The 19099-nt window shown below is 34.9% G+C and overlaps 1 protein-coding gene across 5 annotated transcripts in view; it reads left to right on the top strand.

Annotated features, from left to right (window-relative positions):
* The window catches only part of LOC149578256 (ARM repeat superfamily protein), a 361318-nt gene that overhangs the window by 103004 nt on the left and 239215 nt on the right, over positions 1-19099 (top strand). For all 5 annotated transcript variants that reach the window (XR_016364259.1, XM_089827963.1, XM_089827965.1 and 2 more), the window contains exons 16-18: positions 12944-13120; positions 13365-13454; positions 13703-13768. Coding sequence is in view for 4 of the 5 variants with exons in the window: in XM_089827963.1 (XP_089684089.1) it covers positions 12944-13120; positions 13365-13454; positions 13703-13768 (333 nt within the window). In the remaining variant the exon portion in view is untranslated. The remainder of the gene's footprint in view (positions 1-12943; positions 13121-13364; positions 13455-13702; positions 13769-19099) is intronic.

The following is a 19099-nucleotide window of genomic DNA, read 5'->3' as shown; positions in this document are numbered from 1 at the left end:
TTAAACAGTTTTTTATTTTATTTTTGCAAATGCTTGACTAAAATAAGTGGGCATTATAATGGAAATTCATATATTTCACATAACTTAATAAATTACCTTGTTCTTTCTTAAATATCTCTGGATATTGCTATTTTGAAAATCAAATACTTTTTTTTTAGGGATTGTGGTACTATGGTAAAATACTACATTTATGAAGTGTGATTCCCCACCAAGGAACACCTGAGGACAAATATAATGCCCCCCTTTGGGGGTATACCTGATTTTTGCTCGACATGACAATTCCCACAATATAATTTATTTACAAATTTTAGCACATAATTGCAATTAAAAAATCAATCACACATTAATGTCAAGGATCTATGAGTATATACCTATGCTCCATGGAGTTTCCGAGATGAGGATGCTTTTTTAGTACATGTGCGTTTTAGAGCCATTTTTTAGGGGACGATAGGGGACAACTATTAAAACAATAGGGGAAATTTTATATATAGAGAGAATTGAAATGTGCATATCCTAACATTTATATACATAGCAAACTAACAAAATTCAAATACTTCGATTGTCAAAATATGACATACATATTGTTGAGAAACAAGGATCGTTATCTGCAAATGTACTATCATGACCACTGTAATTGATGTGTTCCAAATGTAGTTTTGGATCTCATATAAATATGAGAGGAGACATGTCTCTATGATGTAATCAGCATTTAATAATATTATATTTACTGACATCAAATAAGAGATGTCTATCAAGAGAATAAGTCATCTGATTTTTGGCTCTCTGGGACAATTAAGTCGATTAGATTAACAAAAACCACAATGTCATGAACTCTATCATGACAAGTATTATGATCTTTGGTACTCTGGGACGACAACTTAATGAAGTCTGATCATAATACGTTCATTATCATGATTTTCAGCACTTTGTGACAACAAATTAATGAAGTCTGTCATGATACATTCGTTATCATGACTTTTAGCAGTTTGTGACAACAACTTAATGAAGTTTTCCGTGATAATAGGTCTACCATTTATAAGATCACCACCTTACAATGGTTACCTTCTATTTATATATGTCAAAGAAAGATTGTCACCTTTATCATATGTGAAATAGTAACCACCATGAACCAAGTCAGATGGTGGTACAAAGGCTTTCACCTCAATTCTCTCGTACAGAGAATAATGCATTACAAGGAATTTCACTTAGAACTTCTCCTCATAGAGAAAATACCATTTACAAGGGATTGCACCTCGAAATTCTCCCTTTGAACAATGATCCTGGGAAGTCAGGTCCTATAGTTACCATGTTCAATGTGATTAGATCCAAAACGCAATGTATCTTTTGATTCCTTGTCACGACAAGTGTTACACTTCCACAACCATTTACTTGTAAGTGGATGTGGATGCCATATATACTTCTACAGACGAAGGAGAAACATGAAATCCTTTTCAATTTTTAAAATCACTAGAGAGATTATCCTAGATAATGATTCTTGAGATGGAGAGCAATCTCATAATGATAATCCTCATAAAACATTTCAATGGTGATTATAGAAGCAAATGAAGGTATAATTATCTCTTTATTTTTAGGAACATTAGAGATCATTTCCTTGTCTTTTCTTCCTTGAATTGTTGGCATGAGATCATGGACAATTGTAAGCTCCCTATTAGCATCTTTTTCAATCATAATGTTTGGGCATGTGATTGAATTTCCCTTTAGTTTCTCTTTTCTAAATAGCCCTTTTTTTCTTACCTTTCAATCCTCCTATGTGTAAACCTTCTCTTCTTCTATCACAAATTCTATTTACGGAAATACCTCATTCTTAGTTCTATGAAGTCCTCTATAGACATCTCATGTTGGATCCATGCTTATATAATCCTCTTTATTGTAAGAGTCTTTTCTATACTCCTTGTAATTTTAATTCTTGCGTTTTGGTAATTTCTTAATATCACGTTATATTATTTTTAATGATCAATAGTTTTCAAGGGGGTCCTGATCTCATGAACTTCGGCAAGATATCATTGAGTGTCTCTTAGTTATTTGTATTACGATCCATACTTAACTCCCTTGCATGAAATCTGTCCAGTATGATCCTCCTCTTGCCAATGATCATTTTGATGCATTATTGCTTTTGTGTGCATCCAGACTTCTATTCATTTAATAAAATAGCTTTTGTTTCATTCCGAAATTTGATAGTAAGCTTTCTTGATGGTCTTGCCTCCCTCAGTATGCTTCCACCATATATTTTAGATGCTTGACAACACTGTTCAAGGGTTTAGCAAATTATTTCTTCAGGGAATGAATAGAAAGCAGCCAAATGAATGATCATTTTGTCCATATCTAAGGCATTTGTGATTAATATATTTTAGTCAAGAATGATAGGAACAAAATCACTGTTGATGGTTAGAGATGATGTGCTATATAATAATATTGGGATGATCCAAATTGATATCTTCTATAACAACCTTGTTGAGTCTTGTATTGACACAAAACTTCGGGGGATTATCTCATCCTCAAATGGCTCAATGTACGTATAGTGTCTCTCATTTCAACATATTCGACATTGTCTAAACGTGATGCCCATTTTCCTAGATTTCTGTCACTGCATTAGTAGTTGTATTTACCCAAAAAGAAGCATCTCAAAACTTTGTCGATGAATTCACACTTTTAAGTCCCTAGTGATTCCTAGCTGGTCTGCGATTTCCATGCCTCGGCTTGTCAAGTGTCCTTTCAATAACTTGTGTATTTTATGTTGTTGAGTTAGGTCTATGCCAAGGAAGTAACGATATCCTTGCTTACTTGTGTGGTTTTTCCATTGTAATGTACTTTGTTGGTATCTTCTTCTTCTCCTCCACCCCTGTTCTTTTACTTTTCCATGCCACCATATATTGAGTCAATATTGTAATGGTTGTAGACTGAAATGAGCCACCAGAGATACCTAGCTGTGGTTTGAAGTTGGTTAGTGCTAAACCTTGGCCCTGTGTCTGATCTGGTTACGGATATGACTCTATACACTCTTCTACATAGTGAGAAAGTCCTCAAAGAATCACAACTCAAACAGTGTGCATGAAGGCGATGTGGGAGATGGCGTTGGTATTGTCTAGTTAAGAATGCAACAAGATCACGCCCTATGAGTAAGGAACTTCACACTAAGGCATAACATCGTATAAGTATCTTATCTCATTTCAGATATATGATCTCTCCACTCAACATAGAGTGACTCAATGGACCTATAAGTGATCACCAGTTGTGCCCAAAATTGGCTTGATAATATCTATCCTTAATCCCTTTTGCTAAGTCTATTCACTCCTATGCATTGATTTTTAGTTTTTCTTTCTTTCGGTAGACTTTGTATGAAATCTACACCAATGTCTATGTAGTGAATTGTTACCCAAACGCTAATGTTCAACAGTTTATTAAAAATTGATAGCCTAACACGGTTCTCTTCCATGGTAATATTTTAAACCATTTCATTTTTTAATAAAATACGAATTCTTCCCAAATAGGGTCAAGACTCATGGCATTCACAGTAAGAGAATGAGTTGGTATTGACAACTCTATTTATTGTGAATTATCAAATGGAATTTGATAATGAAAATAACATTCCATCCAGGTGTTGTTTCTTCTTCCCTGTGAGTGCGGTAACTTACGAAGTTAAAGTATGAACCATGTTCTCTTATATGGCTGGAAGAACATTATTTGTCCACTCATTTTATTTTGTCTTCGATGATGCTTCTTTTTCTCAATAATGATGGTAAGTTACGATTGTAAGAACTCTACTAGTCATTGTTCGATGTTTTTTCCTTATTGTAAGTTTATTGGTTTTCAACATAGCCTCCAAGTCTTCTCAATTCAATATTTTAATGGTTATTTATTGGCAGCCTTGCGAAATAAGGATCCTTTTCTGCAAATGTGCTATCGTGGCCATTGTAATTGATGTGTTCCAAATGCAGATTTGGATCTCATATAATTATGAGAGGAGACATGTCTCATGAAGAGAAATGTCTCTATGATGTAATCATCATTTAATAATGTTATATTATCATAAATAATAATAATATGTATAACAATAATATATATATATATATATATATATATATATATATATATATATATATATAATGTACTATTATATACAATAATATTATTTAACATGGATAAGTATATATAGGAAATGATGATTTACCAATAACAATAATGTGTCTAAGATCTAACCAATCCGAGTAAAGCTACAACCTTAAAACATATAGCAAAATGCTCAAAGGCTCCAAGTTTCATACATGAAATGACAGAGAAGTCCAACTAAAATACAAAATAATAAACAATAACAGATAAGCTCAACACTTTAATCAGCTGTCCATAATAATCAAAATCAATAATGTATCTACAAATAATATATGCCAAATATATGGCTGTCTATGCCCATTGCAGATTTCTAGGATTAGACTCTCTAGTCCTACCACTCCCTTAGTTTTTACTATAGATGGGAAAAGGAAGATGTAGCTATAATGATGTATATGCTTTTAGTTTTACGTAAATTATTTACTATTTTGCTTTCAGCCATCAACATTCCTCACGGGAGTTTGATTTTGTACCCACTTTGTGTTTAAACATATCTAGATTAAGCTTGTTTCTTTTGTGTTCTTATTTATTCACTCATTGAAATGTATGTTCTCATTGAATTTTGCAAAAAAAAAATCATTTATAATTGAATTCAATCAATTTTGTAAGTTCTTGAGTTTTTTGCCAAAAATTGGTTGAGTTTTTCCCGATCTATTTTCAGGCCTTGAGTGTTTGGCTTTGTCGATTTTTCCAATTATGATCCTTTGAACTTAGTAGACCATAAATTAATCATACCATATTAATTTAATAGAGAGTTACTTGAATTGAAACCCTCACAATGTTATTACGACTTGGCAGCTTTGCTTCATTGTAATGTGTTGATAACTAGGCCAAGTTAATCGGACAAATGATCTGGGTTTGGTAGATTTCTTAGTTTGCAAAAATATCAAATTACCAACATCTGTAATAATTTCGCATCTAAAGTGGCATATGTTCAAGTTCAGTATCATTAGTCTATATTGTCACTTGTTCATCACGTTTTAAGTTTATAAGTTTTACTTATTCTTCTATATGCCTTCTAGTCAATATATTTGTAATAAGTTAAATTTAGTCATAGACACTTTTCCTCAACAATGGAATAAGTATAAATGGGACTTAAAGTCCCCAAAATCAGATGGCATACAACATCATTTGGGACCATCAAAAGGAACATTGATGAAGTGCCAAAATGTAACCCACAATTGGTTGATTGTGGATGTATTTCCAAATATCATTTGCAGCAGCTAACATGAATCCATGTGGCATACACTAAATCAAACATAATTGCTTGCACTCATAATAAAAGGCTGCATTTCTGTGTTTGTAATGTCAGGCCCTTACCGGGTTTGGGCACACACCTAGTATGGGTACGTTTGTGGGTATCTGCTGGATACGTCTATGCTTGCTCAAATATTTTTCAACTGTCAATTGACATTTAATATTTATGATTTATCTTTGGCATTTGGTATTTGGCATTGATCAACGATCGAGTATAATCCTATGCAATGTTTAGTTTTAGAATTCTGTGTATTTCTCTTTTTTTTGTATATATAATGCATACAGACACACACACATGGAGCGAAGACCCTAGTTTTTTTCATGTACCCACATACTGGGTTCTTGTACCCGAACCCAAACCGGAACTGGTAACATAGCAATAAAGGTTTAGCTAAAGGTGGATACTCAATGCAGGAAAAAGGACTAAAATTGACAATTAAATGTTTTAACTGAAGATATCATTCTGATCTTTGATCGGTTGGTCAAGGCTAAATTTTGTCACAATAAGTGGAAGAAGAAGCATACTGCAAATTTAAAAGCATTTTGGGACTTCTCCCTCTAAACTGCCATATTTCTTGAGTTGATTCTAACTCAACATTTTACCAAATTTTTTACACCCTCCCAATTTTCACAAATGATCAATATTGGGCAGTACAAACTGGCTGTTTAATGATTTACATTACATACGATGACGAAAGCTAAGGAAAAAGCAATAGGGGTAAACCAGAAATGGATAAAATCATTGAATCACATTTATATATAATCGACTGATTGAAGGATCTGTAAGGATCTGAATTCCAACAATGCAGCAATATGATTAAGAAAGAACAAATGCACTATGAAAACTCGGAAGGAAAGAGTTCTGAAATTGTATCATTCACGAAACACATCTGGCCTAGTACAAATGTGCAGAGTTAAGTATTGACTGAGTCATACCTCCATATTTTGAATTCTGAACATTAACACTACTATTCATGAATATAATACAAAAAAAAACATAACTATGGAACCTGGATGCACCTGTGGTGAGCTAGCAGTTTATATGGTTCCTCCTAAGTCTGCTCTTTAAAGAATATAAGTCTGGAAGTATCAACGTTGATGTCCTTCCCATACTCACATCTGCTGCTGGGCTCTCTCTCTCTCTCTTTCAGTGGATGAACCTTGAAGTCCCGCGCGTATGTGTATACAGTAACTCTCCTGGCTGTGTCTGCTATAATAGACTTCTCTCTCCTGCCTGTATCAGGTAGCTAGACTTGTGGCAGCTCCTTACTAATGACAACTAAATGGTCACTTATTCTTTCATGCTACTGATGGTAGGTTTGACTGAAATATATGTACTGTACTGCAATGCCCATACCTGGATTAGTGTGCCACGTCCACAAGATACTAGGGCTATGTCCAGCGTCTCAAATCTTCTGAAGGGGTTTCATCCTTAAAAAAACCAGTCACATTTAAGCAACCTACTATTTTGAATAATATCACATTTCATGGTGTGAATCCCAATGTAGCTCTTTGCTTTTATAACCTCAATATGAGGGGAGATACCCACAACTAGGCAATGTGGGATAAAAGTCATTTTCGTCTTTTAGTCACTTAAGTTGCATCTATTATAAAATGACTTTTAAGTCATAAGGTAACTTTATAAAATAAAGTGACTTAACTATAGGAAGCTCCCCACTTAAATATCTCCCAATGAAACCAAATAGGATCTTGTGACTGGCTGACATCCTCAGAATAAATGCCGTTAGCCTATCTAGATGGAAAGATAGACCAACAAGACGCCAGAAAGCATAGCGCGAAGAAGGGGACATTACAATCCTCCCTTCCCGGGATTGGTTGCTCTCAAGCAATCTCAGTGCCGGATGTTGTAGGATTGATTCACCCTCCCAAGTGGCATCTTCATATGGCAAATCTTTCAATGAACTAAGTACTTCCTGATGGATTGGTTATGCAACTTCCTTTCCTTAATCTCAATCACCTTGGCTGGAACCAAAACTAGTTTCCACTCTTCATCAAGTGGGGGTAATCCAACGAAAGGTACTACATGCTGACCAATCACTTTCTTGAGATAAGATACGTGAAACACATTATGGATTCTATTGTCATCTGACAATTCCAACTCATAAGCAACCTCTCCCACCCTCTTGGTAATGCGATAGGGATAATAAAATCTAGGCCGAAGCTTCTCAGATCCACTCTTCTTCAAGGAACTTGGCTTATAAGGTTGGAGACAAAGGTAAACCATGTCGCCTAGCTCAAATCTCTGCTCTGTCCGATGGCGATCAGCGTATTCTGAGCCTGTAGGATATTCTCCCAAAGAGACCGGAGGATGTCTTGTTGATCCTATATCCAGTATCCATCTAATGGTGCTTTGCTGTCCCATAAGGCAGATCTATGAATGATATGCTCAAACCCTCTTTCCTGCCTCTATCAGGTATCTAGACTTGTGGCTGCTCCTCACTAATGATAACTAAATGTTCACTTATTCTTTCATGCTGCTGATGGTAGATTTGACTGAATTATATGCACTGTACTGCAATGCCCATGCCTGGATTAGTGTGCTACGTCCATGAGATATTGGGGTTATGTCCAGCCTCTCAGATCTTCTCAAGGGGTTTCATCCTTAAGAAAACCAGTCACATTTAAGAAACCTGCTTATATTTTGAATAATATCACTTTTCATGGTGTGAATCCCAATGTAGCTCTTTGCTTTTATAACCTCGATATGAGGGGAGATACCCACAACTAGGCAATGTGGGATAAAAGTCATTTTCGTTTTTTAGTCACTTAAGTTACATCTATTATAAAATGACTTTAAGTCATATGGTAACTTTATAAAATAAAGTGTTGTAATGCCCCATCAGGGAACCCAAAGGAGTTAACCTAAAGTTTTACTAGGTTTGACAAACATTTTTTTTAAAGATAACATACACAATAGTAATAGAATAGCGGAAGCAATAACATACACTCATCCATTAACTACACATAAATAGGTTTTTGAGGGTCCTATGACGTTGAATCACATTTAATTTTAATTAATACTAAAACCAATATATCCATATTAAAGAATAACTACAAGTACAAATACCATTTAAATAATATACAATTATATATGATGCCACTTGACAATAATCATAATGCACAATCATCCACTGTACAAGTCAGAGGGTATGAGAGGCTGAAATAATATACATCATGAAATAAATTACATCATCTTGTCAGATCTATGAAATTAAATACAATACACTAAGTATAACCATCCATCATAGAAATATAGGAATAGATAGAAAGGAAGATTTGCACAAACGCATCCAACGCCGCCATCCAACGGTCAGATCTCAATGGTATAAGAACACTACCACCCGACCTCGTAGAATCCAAAAAGGTCCACTCCCACCACACTGAGGAGATAAACTCAAGTCCCAAATAGGATAACAAACTTAAAAGTCAAAACCAACATCTAGGTTCAAGGAATCACCTGAAGGCAAACTATTTCAAGGGTACCAAGACACATGTATCAACTAATCCCAGAGGCAACACAGACATGTAGGAGATCTATTATGCATGTGGGCAAGTGTCATCACACGAACCAACTCTAACATTACTTTGCTAGTCTTTTAATCCTCCGGCCCCATAGTGACTCTATGTGGCACTAGTGTCCTTTCGTACTGACAAGGCATACTAATGAAGCATGGTCGCAACCAAGTGTCCTCTCTACTCTCATCCTAGCCTGTACTAGCACTCGAGGCATGAGCGAGGAAAAACAATGACTCTTATTAATTCATTTTAAACTCATTTAATGAAATGTTATCACTTATTAAATAACCTAAAATGGGTTGCCCGTTAGCCTCTTTAGGGCCTCGGCCTCCATTGCAAGCCACTTCCCAACATGACATATAGATAACCTACCCTAAGCTCAGTAAAATAAAAAAGATCTCAAAAGGCCACATACCATATATTAGTGCTTAAACAAGCAATTGACAAGCATTGAAATATCATTGTTTAGAATACAAACATCACTAAAACGATCGTCCTAACAGGACTGATCCAAGAAAGTACATATAAACCAATCCACGTTATAACATGACATCACCAGGAACAAATCATACAAACACCTTAGTCTTATACAAGCGACTGGAAAGCAATCCAAATACAACTAATGGAAGACTCAAAGGCTATATCAGATAGGTCACACCATTCACCTCAGTTTCACACACAAACACTAGAAAACAATAACGATCAATAGATCAAAACACCTCATAGAGCATACAAGACACATTACCATGGTTGAGTATAAAAGATCGTGATCAAAACATCATCATAACATCACAAAATAGAACTCCTCAGCCTCTGGTAATATAACATCTCTTAAATTTAATTCTTTTTATTTAATTAATTTCTCAATTAATTAAATATCAAAATTTTAAATTAAATTTCTATTAAATTAAATCATTAAATTATTTTTTAATTTGATTTAATTAAGACATAAAATCACAATAGACCTACAAAACCAAATATGACAATTCAATTGAAAGTCAAAGAACAAAGTCAAACTCCAGGGTCAGTCACAAATTCATGTCAGTTGATGAATTTGGAAAGGTGAAACTAACTTAGATACTTGTTGTAATGACCCTACTCAAATCAGACCTTAAAATGCTGATTGAAGGTTCAAAGAATTTTGTCAAACACTTCACATACAAGGGTCATATGACTGATATAAAATTCAGTATTCTTTTATGGCTCTTTCCTTCACTTAACATTAAGAAGAATGCTTGCAAGAAGATTCTGAATTGACTAAACAATGACCTAACATGAATGTGCAACTTATTCTGACAATATTCAATGCATATACGTGACTGAAACTACTTGCAATATGCAGCTACAGAAACTAGTAATTTTGACAAACACTTGAGATGCAAAAATTATAACATTATTTATGCCAAAAAGAGAACCTACAACCAATTGATATTTTGTCAAACAATTGGCATACAAACTAATAAGCTGATCATGAATGAAATGAACACCTACAGCCAACTGGCATTTTTACAAATAGTTGGTATGCAAACTAACTAGCTGATAAATAATAATATTGAATTGCTCAAATGACACCAGCAACTATTATCTCCTTAATTGCAATGAAATTTCTAATACAATGCTCATGAAATATGGCCAAGATTTTTTTTTGGTATTTACATGGATTACAAAAATGATAATGCTGATATAATGCACACCTATGGCTGAAACTTATAACACCTAAAATGCAATGCAAACAAAGGAACCTGGTTGTAGATGGCTGTAATAATTTTCTCCAATGCTATCTTCCTGCTTTGCTTTTTCTGTTCTGCTTTTTTCACTTGCTTTTTCCGGATTTGCTTTTTTTGTTTTTCTTTTTCGAACTGCTTTTTCAGATCTGCTTTTTCGAACTGCTTTTTCGGATTGCTTTTTTCGGAGCTACTTTTTCAGATTGCTTTTTCAGTTCTGCTTTTTCAGGTTTTTTTTTTTTTTTTGATTATAAAAAAATCAAACCCTCAATCAAATCTCTGTCCAAATTGAATATACCAATGAAGAACGACATGAAATGGCTGAGTACCACTTCCAATGTGCAACCCTTCAGAAGGTCTTTCACTTCCTTAGTTATGCGATCTACTGGGAGGTATCGTTCCCAAAGACCAATTGAAAATTTGCAGACCTAGATGGTACCACAAATGCTCATAGAGAAAATGTAGTAGAATCATCAAATCCCATCTATGCAAATGAGAGGCCAAACCCTCTATTTATTCACTTTTCTAAGAAGTTACTAAGAACTTCTAGAAGCATCCATTATAAAAACTCATTATAATGCACTTTTATAATTAAATAACTTTATAAAATAAAAAGTGCAACTCAACTTAAAATTATAACATGTAGGCCGCGTATAAAAAAGTAATGATAAAATAATATCTCCAAGAGCATAATAAGCCATCCAATCCTCAAATATATGCTAGAATGACCCTCTCATCACAACCACTAGTCTACGAGAGTCCGTGATAGACTGATTCGGTACACAACACGATGTCAACCAAAACGGGGACATTACACTTGTCCTACTTTTTAGGACAATTGGCTTAGGGTTTAGGATTTAAACTCAAGAGTTATCTCCCCACTTATACCATTGAAATACTGTGATAGGGTACACTTATCCTGGCGATTCAGGGGAGTCAATACCCGGTACCAGCAATTTGCATAAAATCCACGCATGTACAAACACAATATTCTAACCTAAACATGCAATGGCAGAAAGTGGTGGATCGTGTAGATTCCGACTAGCAGGTGACTACGACTCCCTTCCTCAACCACATCAGTAACGTCAAACATAAAGAAAACATACACACACACCATACACATACAAGTATGGGGTAAGTAACTACATCATTAAATAACTGAAAGTCACTACATGAACATATATCTATCATCATCGAAACAATCATGAAAATAACTAAAATAACTAACTGAACATATATATATCAACTGAGTATGAAATACATTTAATGCAATCCGGTAACCAATTACTGATAATCATAAAACACAATCAGAAAATTGACCTAAAAGAATCCGACACTACAATAGAAAAGTCAAGTAGGGGTAGGCATTACAAGTGTACTTAATTATAGGAAGCTCCCCACTTAAATATCTCCCCAACGAAACCAAATAGGTTCCTATGACCGGCCGACATTCTCAAAATATATGTCGTTAGCCTATCCGGATGGCAAGATAGAGTTAGACCAACAAGGCACCAAAAAGCGTAGCGTGGAGAAGGGGACATTATAGGATCTCTCTGTGAAGGCAGTATGGAATAAAGAAGATTAAAATGCATGGTGAAGGATGAAAAATAATGATGCTGTCACATGGTTTGGGCTTAAAGAGCGAACATCATTGTTCACTGTCAAGTAATTCAAAATATCCAATCCAAGACTTACTAATATCAATCATAGAATGGTTAGGGTTGATGGAGTTGAATTGGAGATTTGGAGGAGCAAGTAAGGTCGTCCCCCTAATATCTGTTCCTAGCATCCAATGCTGTGGTAGATTATATGAGAGAAGAAAATTGTAATGTGCACCCGGCCCTAGGATACCTCCTATCCTTTTCTATGTCCATGGATGTTTTATGAAATGTAAAAACTCATATCAAAGGGTCCTCTTGATAATGCAAGGGTAGTTTCATCATGGATAGTGAGGACACAGAAATGGTTGTTCGAGATGTCATTTTATGAACTAAAATATTGTAGGGACCATATAACAGTAGTTTTATAGTGATTAGGATCTAATCTTCACTCTGAAGCTTTCATAGGATTAATCAGAATCGAATGTTCTCAAGCCTCGGGGAATTTCTAAGTTCTTCCTGATTTTCCGATTCCTATTTCTTTTTTTTCCTATTCCTATTGTTCTTATTTACTCTTGTATAGGTTGACCATTGGTCTATGAAAGAAAGTGAAACATTTGTAGAAGTAGCAGTCATTTATTTCCATATGAATTAAGACTTTAAAACTGTCATTTGATTTTAGATATTGTTTTGAAAACACAGTTAATTGTGGTGATGGCCTCTCACTGCTATGTGGAAGGCGCTTGTGGGGAGTTGTTTGTCGAGTTCCTTGTGCTACAGTGTGCCATTGCTGAAGAAGAAGTTATGCAGTACAGAAACCAGCATGATGCATTTGAGTCAACAATGGGTCTTCATATCTTTCATGCTACCAAAACTGAGGTTTGATTCTCTGTTTGTGCTTAAACATCATGTCTGGCAAATAAGTAGATATTGATCTTAGCAGTACAACTTGTGATTTAAATTTTTGCCATCATCAAATTCAATCTTCCTTCTATACTATACTTGTTGATGTGCAGTTGTTAGGTAGGATTATTTTCTAACTCGCTACTCTTTTGAGTTCTATTTACCCAGTCCTACATAGGAAGCCATTTTTAATAATTTCATTTTAATTCATCTTTGACAGTTGAGAATGGGAACTGTATCTCCAGCTGAATTAAGGACTGTTTCTGAGAAGGGATTGCTTTTACTTACGATAACTATACCTGAAATGGAGGTATATCATGCACATCTTATTACAGAATTTTAGCTGCCATCCTGTTTTTCCATTAAGGAGTGGCACTACCATGAATATAATTTTTTGGGATAAGTGAAGATATTAATTTTCTACTATTTGTTGTGGATTCAAAATACATACTTTAGTTGCTGGAATATGTTGAGTTTGACTTGAGGAATCTATCAACAACTGTGTAGGGAGTACAACTATACCATACCTTATAACTTTTTCTTTCATTTTATGAGCAGGTAATTCTTTGGCCATTTTTATTGAAGATGATTATTCCTTCTAATTACACTGCTGCTGTTGCTACGGTGAGTGGAGAATTTAAATATCTGATTCGTGCCAATCATTTTTGAGATTTTCATCTTGATATTCTTTTCTGTTTATGTATTGGATCTTGTTATTTTTGTTTGTTTCTAATCATGACATTTTCCTCCATCTTAATATGAAAGTTAAAAAAAATGTTTCTTATATTATTTAATCCCAAAATTTGTGCTAGTATTAATCATCACAAGAGAAAATGGAATTTTTTTAGAGGTGTGATTTAAATGATAAATAAGATCAGATAAATTTATTAATGTGTCCAACAAGAGACCACAAAGAGGGTCTAAGGGACTGCGAGTACACACCAAGAAAAACGAGCCAACAATGGAAATACCATACAGTGCCCAGGGAAAAAGAAGAAGAAAGACCAAGCAAGAGCAGAGGTGGCAGCTAGCAACAAGCTAGTCGCTCCTTGCCGTCAAGAAGATGTCCAGAACAAAACGATATAGTCTGGGGTGAGAGGAGGCTCCTGGCCATCTCCGGTAAGCACTGGGAGTGGAGGGGTGCTGTCATGTGTAATTCTTGCGAGTCCTCATGGACCTACTGTGCCTAGTAATAGGAAGACCAAGCGACCACTTGGTATACCAATCTGGAGAGACCAAGGTGAAGGAGGTGTGAGCTGACCCATGGCATCTCTCAAAAGGGACAGAAGCTGAAAGGTTTGTCTTGAAGCCTCGTGACATCTTGAAGATAAAGTGCAAGACACTGTTGATCAGTGTATTTGATAAAGGATGAGAGAGATCCACACTATTAGAGTAGGCAACAAAACCTCCCTCTAACCTCATAGTAGATGGGGCAACGGAAAGTACAACTTCTCTGTCTCATCCTCTCCCATGTCACAGGGCTGAGAGGTTCGATCCTCTATCAATCTAGTGGTTTGTTTGAATATGGAGACGACAAGAGTCCAGCCTTAAAGACCCCAAGGACATGTAGAATCCGTGTGTCCAACGCCTGAGAAAGGTATGAAGGATGCACAGTGACCCCATGTTGTATATCTATAAACTGTTCCACATAGAAGGCCATCCTCGGATGGAAACCACCCTAGTGGTTGACCCTCAAATTTTGAATTCGCTTCTTTCTTTCAATATTTGCATTAACATCTTAAATCAGTGAGGACCTTTACTAATCATTTGAATAATGAAAGCACTGGAAAGAAAACCATGATAAGTTGACATAATAATACTCTCAAGGTTATATGTGTATTATGATTATCATAATTGCAACATGAATTCTAAAAGAATGGTATATACTTAACTGATAGCTTTTCCTTTCCAAGCATTTTCTGAAAAAGTAGAATCATAACCAGAGTGGAAACTTCTATGGCTTTTTGTAATTTCTCGAATGGATATTCTCCCAAAATTTATCTCAAAAACAAATTTCAGAAGACAACAGATAGTCGTACAAATAAAACCAGCAATATAAACCAACAAATGAAATCGTAGATGCTCATTAAAATACATAGTTTAACATAAGTTCAGATTTGCTATTATATTATAAACCAGCAATACAACATGCGTATAATCTAATCTTAGAAACAATATTACAGTCAGATTGAGAACACAGAAAAGAACCTGTAACTTCAATATGAATTCTGATGTGAATTCACCACGAATGTTGAACTGGGTTGATGTCTGATCTGACGAGAAGACCTTCAAGGTTTCCGTCCTCAGGTTGTGGAAACTAAAAGTCAAAGCTTCCCCTTTCTCCAAGAGAAATCTGAAACAAACTCCAAAATCCAAGCATATCAAAATGACTGAAGCTTCTCCTCATTTAATGCTCAAGCTGCGGGCCTTCAACTCCTTCCTCTTGTCTTCTCATCTTCTTCCCCTTTTGTCACATTATGTCCTCCTTTTCCTCCTATTTAATATTTGAATGACTTAAAATAATCTGCCTTAAGCCATTTAATTCACTTAAAAAATGTTATGCATTTGACTTAATTTTCTCTAATCCCAATTTGGGGACGTTACACTTTTGTATGGTTCTTGAGAATGTTGAAGCAGTGAGGAAGTTGCAGTGGTTGGCCTTGAAGAAAAGCTATTAACGCAAGGCCTTTAGGAATTTCCATGTTTTTATATGTTGAAATGTGTAGTAGCAAAAAGGACGAGAGAAATAGGATGCCATCATAGTTCTGAAGTTGTCCAGCATCATCCTAACTAAGTTATTTCCTCAACAAGGTTCATTGCATTGAATCAAGGTTTAAAAGGTGACTTCTTTGAAAAAAGCATGTAAATGAGCTACACGAGGATTATCATTTACAACCTGCAATGTTGGAATTAATCAGCAAAATATGCTTCATAACATTTTATTTTGTATCACGAAGGTGGAAATTTGTATTCGTTTTGACAAAATATTTCTTGTTTCATGTTGCCAATGACAAATTTGATTAATTGCATAAAAAGGTGAACAAAAATTTGGAATGCCCATATTTGTAGTAACATTTGTCCTAGGGAATAACAGGTTAGCATTTTATCTGTTAAAATTGTGGTTGATTAAAATAAAGTCTGAAACTCTGCACTTATACTTTCATTTTTCATAGAAGACATAACATTTTTGATCTTTAGTCATTATTCTTGTGCTCATTTGTTTAATATGCGGTAGCGGGGCTGCTTCTGTTTGTTATATTGTTTTCCTCTATATTTTAAAATGAAACAGTTTGCTTTGCCTCATTTATACATACATTATATGGGGTTTAGGTCACTGGGTCCTCTCTCAACTGGAAGCCTATCTTTCTTGTGTCTTTGCAAGTTATATGATTCCCTCTCTTTCTTGGAACACCTTTGTGTTCATCTACCTTAAGCTATCCATTTCAAGATTTTCTCTTTAACTGAAGCATTAGGCTGATTGTTCTTTATGAATCTGTAGTTTGGGGTCATTGTTGAGATTAGGCCAAGTGAACATTAATTAAGAGCTCTGCTTGTGTATAATTATGGGTCTTTTATTGCCCTTTTCAACCTTCTTGGTTTTCATGAGCTCTTTTTGCATGTGGCTTCTTTGGCAGTATTTTTATTTGACAACAGTGCTTCTTTTTCTCATATTTATTTCCTCTATATTTTATACAAATCAGTTCCGTTTGCCTCATTTATGTACATATATATGGGGTTTAGGTCTCTAACCCACCTCTCAACTAGGAACCTACTTTTTTTTTCATCTTTGCAAGTTATAAGACTACCTTTCTTTCTTGGAGCACCTTTGTGTTCATCTGCCTTTTCAGTTATCTAATTCTAGATTATTCTCTTTAATTGAAGCATTAGGCCTATTGCTCTTTATGGGTCTGAAGTTCGGGGTCATTGTTGAGAGTTGGCCTAGTGAGCATTAATTAAGAGGGTTTGACTTGCAATATTTTTCATTAAGTAACTTATCATCTATGATGGTCTTTTTTGGGTTGGACTCCCAATATTTTTCATTATGGAAACTAATCATCTATGATGGTCTTCTTTGTCATATAGCAGTGACAAGGATACCAAATTGACCTTGGCTTTATGTTCTTGAGTTTGTTAATCTCACTTTGAGTTTTCATTTCTATTTGATAGTTTAGAAGCATCTGAGAATTTTTTCTGCTAATGCATAATTATGGGTCTTCTTGTTGCCTTTTCCAAACATCTAGGCTTTCATGAGCTCTTTTTGTAGATGGCTTCTTTGGCAGCATTTTTACTTTGACAGCATTGCTTCTTTCAATATTTTAGGAATCTAATTTTTTGTGCGTTCATAGGAATAATGAGGGATCATTTCTTACTGTAGAATAGTCTTTTGAATATGATGGTATGAGTAGACATAAGCTGATCAGCTGATTACATTTTCTTTCTTAAATATCAATTAATTATGAAATCTTCATAAGTAGGTGCATATTTTGTTTGATAGAAATTTAAAAAATGTGCCCACTTTATCTTACGTGCAAACAAAACATTCTGTACTTGGACGCAGGTTTAAATCATGTCAAGACTTTAGAAATATCTGCCAATTTTACTGGATGCAATTTTTTTAATGTCCCAAAATGTTTTTGGGACATTAGAGAATTAACAGGCCAACCCATATATATTTATACACACACAGTTTTGGAGGGCTGAGCGCAGAATTCTTAAAGTCAATTTAATATTATAAAATGGGGATTAATAAGAGACGAAGTGGAAAGAACACAAGGACATGATTGGGGAAGCTTAATAGTCACATGTTGGGTCCTTATACAAAGAATGAGGAGTTCATTTGGAGCATGCTTGGTTTATTATTTTGGACTTGGTTTTGAGTTTATCTTGGAGAAACATTGGGAGAGCTTACAGCTTCCTAGTCAGACCTGAGGATAGAAATCATCAGGCCATGTGGGGTGGATTGGATACAGATCCGATTCATCATTCCAGTAGATTTGAGCGGAGTTCATGCTGAACTAATAGGTTTTTTCGTAGTTTCCAGTAAGACTATTGTCACTTTATTAAGATTAGATATCTGGTCATTTTATTGTATTGCTGGTTATTATAATACAATAGAAAATCTTAAGTTGTTATAAACTGAGTATTTTAATGGGCATTTGCTGGTTTTATTTGCAAAATGATATATGTCCTTTTCTGAAAATTATTTGTGAGAAAGTTTTGGTAAAATATCTAGTAGGATATTACAATGGTATGAGAGCATCGAACCTGCCATCCTGTTGGGTATAATCAAATATATTATCAGAAACATTTTTACAGAAAGTTCTGTTATCAAAATTAACATTTTGTTGGCTGGGATTATTGCAGTTAGAATGTTGAGGAAAATGTTTCGGCTGAAACTCTAGTGGAGCTTTCTGTATAATTCTGATTATTATTCAAGAACTTCCACCCTGTACTTGTATTGTTATGATAAATTTAACATATCCGGGCTCTTTAATTTTAGGCACAATTATTCGAAGATCTATTATCTTAAGGTGAGAAACTTCTCCATAACGCATTAGATGGTGATTGGTTAAGGGCAATTAGTAGTTTAGTCAAAGTTGATACATAAGTTCCAAATGAATTATGGAAATTTGATCAAGTGACAAAGATACTGCAGGATATAAGTTATCGGATTTGTTCTAAAGTTTGCAGCCCATATATATATTGGACTATGTATTAGATGTGTGAATTTGGGAATTAGAATACTACTATGGCCTCCTTTTGTGTCGTATCCACGTCGTGTTTCTAAGCCAAGGATTGATATTGTCGTAAATGTTATTCGTGGGTTGCAACAATATGTTCTTTAGGCGAATTGGCCAGAAATCAAACTAGCAACCGTGGAATTCAGGGTGGTTGGAGAATATGATGGATAGTATTCTTGTAGTTGCTGTCGTGATTCGTGGTGAAGAGAGTTGG

Source organism: Cupressus sempervirens, chromosome 1 (assembly GCF_028749045.1).
Source record: "Cupressus sempervirens isolate cs-2001-9-10 chromosome 1, ASM2874904v1, whole genome shotgun sequence".
NCBI lineage: Eukaryota > Viridiplantae > Streptophyta > Pinopsida > Cupressales > Cupressaceae > Cupressus > Cupressus sempervirens.
Note: the sequence above shows the minus strand (reverse complement) of the source record. Positions and strands in the feature narration are given on the sequence as shown.